The 2,447-nt window shown below is 37.4% G+C and overlaps 1 protein-coding gene across 1 annotated transcript in view; it reads left to right on the top strand.

Annotated features, from left to right (window-relative positions):
* The window catches only part of TAC1 (tachykinin precursor 1), an 8,905-nt gene extending 7,823 nt beyond the window's left edge, over positions 1 to 1,082 (top strand). The window contains exon 6 of the mRNA XM_007944084.2: positions 1,033 to 1,082. Within this exon, the coding sequence (XP_007942275.1) occupies positions 1,033 to 1,082 (50 nt within the window). The remainder of the gene's footprint in view (positions 1 to 1,032) is intronic.
* The last annotated feature ends 1,365 nt before the right edge of the window (positions 1,083 to 2,447 follow it).

Genomic DNA, 2,447 nt, shown 5'->3' with positions numbered 1-2,447 from the left:
CACTAAATGCTCTGCAGGAGAAAGATGTGGCAGTCTGCTTCCATAAAGAGTTACAGCCTAGAAACCATATGGGGCAGTTCTACTCTCTCCTAGAGGGTCTCTTTGAGTTGGAATCTACTGGACAGCAATGAGGTTTCTTTAAGGCAGGCAATGAGAAATCCTGATGATGCAGCGATTATACACTTGGCTGATAAACAGTATGTCAGCAGTTCGAACCCACCAGCAGCTCTCCAGGAGAAAAGACCTGGCACTCTGCTTCCATAAAGATTACAGTCTAGAAAATCTTATGGGGCAGTTCCACTCTGTCCTATAGGGTCACTATGAGTCAGAATCAACTCGATGGCAATAGGTTTGCTTTTGATTTATGGAGAATGGGCTCCTTTTAGTCTCCAGGACAATCCATCGTTGGGAGGTACCCTAGAATAGGGACTGGCCAACTTTTGTTGTAAAGGGTCAGACAGTACATATTTTAGGCTTTCTGGGCCATACAGTCTCTATAGCAGCTACTCATATCTGCTATTTGAATGTAGAAGCAGCCATAGACAATACGTAAATAATGGAGATGGCCATATTCCAATAAAACCTTATTTACACAAGCAGGTGGTAGGCTAGGTTTGGTCCATGACTTGTAATTTGTTGACCCTAGATTAAAAGTCCCACATTTTGTTTTCATTTTAATAATCCCTGGTTAATGCCTGGTTACTTTCGCATTTTCTGAAATTCACTGTGGGTGTCTGCCACTGAGAAAGCAGGTAAGTAAGAACCAACATACACTTTATTGTGGAAATAAGCTTTTAGAGCACTAAGTGTATGAGAGAGAACCAATGTAACCAAGATTCTGTGGTTAGATCACTTCCAATCAGGATAGAGACTGAGGCAGAATTGGAAGATGTAGAAATAAAACTCTTAGAAAAACTTCAATACAGGTCAATGTCATTTTGAGTTTAGCATACATTGTTGGATGCCTTGATCTTTGTTTAACTAGTTCAGTGTCTCCTCTTAAAAATCACTTTCCCTTCTCTCTTTTTTCAGTGGCTTATGAAAGGAATGCAATGCAGAATTTTGAAAGAAGACGTAAATAAACTCCCTGATGTATTATTTATTGAGCTTCATTTGTGTCAATGGCCAATGAAAGACATGCACTATGAAGAATAATTATTTATTTATTAATAACTATCATTTGAGTTGAAAATTCAAAAAGTGTTTATTTTTAATATTGTGCCAATACGTATTGTAAAACTGTGTTGTAATTCTAATAGGAATTCTCTTTCTGACCTAGAAATCAGTGGTAATTTCTCAACAAAGCACAGTACTCAATAAAATTGTAAGACCTGTCAATGCTATAGTCTCCTAAGAAAGAAATCATTTTTGTTTCCTTGAAGCAGTCATGTCAGCTACTGCTGAAAGAAGGAAACTGATGGATAGTCTTGTGCTTCCCCTATTTGTTTACATGGTGAACATGTACTGAACTTTTGGTATCAAACTATATTTGTATCCCTGAAGCATGTTTCATGTTTTGTGACTATATAGAGATGTTTTAAAAGTTAACAATGTGATTCTAAGATCTTCATTTCATTATATGGTATGTTGTGATAGTTAATGTTTTAAATAAAAGAAAAAAATACCTTGAGAATATTGTTATATTCTTTAATTAAAATTCATATTAAATCAGCAACCTTTCTTTTAGTAGATAAAATATGTTTAAAACTGCTTTTAATGCTAAATAACAAAATGTAAAGCTACTAAATATCTATTTTTCAAGGAAAATGAAATCTGAATCTCCCTCCTTCTCTTTCTTTGTCACACACACACACACACAGAGTGTTATATGGTAAGTTATGTGCCATACATGATATTCATGGAGAAAACAACAGTTCAGATCCAAGAAGTAAAGGCTAAGCTCCAGTTACATGTGCCTATGATTCCCTTTTCCAGATAGCATAATCGTCAATATTAAAGATGCATTTCCCTAGTGACTTCCTTGTGGGGTAAAACATCAGCACAGTGCCATTTCAGCCTTACTCAGAACCCAGCAAAAAACGCACCAGTGCCTGAGTCTCACTAGAATATACCAAACCAAACTCCCACAAAAGTCATCAAAAGATGATACAGAACAATGAGAGGCTCTCATGCGGGAATAGAAGGGCTGTGTACGCACAGGGAGACAGCTCAGGGGGCAGGAGAGCATGGGAGAGGACACAGGAAAGAGGTAACTATGAGGAGGAAGTGGGAGGGGAGCTGTTGCATTGTGAGAAATTGCAGTCAGTGTCCGGAGACAAAGTGGACGTGAGCTGCTGTATGGAAACTGAATTTGCTCTGTAAACTTTCACCCAAATCACAATAAAAATTTAAAAAAAAAAAAAAAGAGAGAGAGAGAGGCTCATGATATCACATCACCCCCATAACAAAAAAAACAGCCATGTTTTGCATTTCTAAGGAGAGCTTGT

This window comes from Orycteropus afer, unplaced genomic scaffold (assembly GCF_000298275.1).
Source record: "Orycteropus afer afer isolate SDZICR_OR568_19922 unplaced genomic scaffold, OryAfe1.0 scaffold00119, whole genome shotgun sequence".
Lineage (NCBI taxonomy): Eukaryota > Metazoa > Chordata > Mammalia > Tubulidentata > Orycteropodidae > Orycteropus > Orycteropus afer.
The sequence above is the reverse complement of the archived record's forward strand: the minus strand, read 5'-3'. Positions and strand labels throughout refer to the sequence as shown.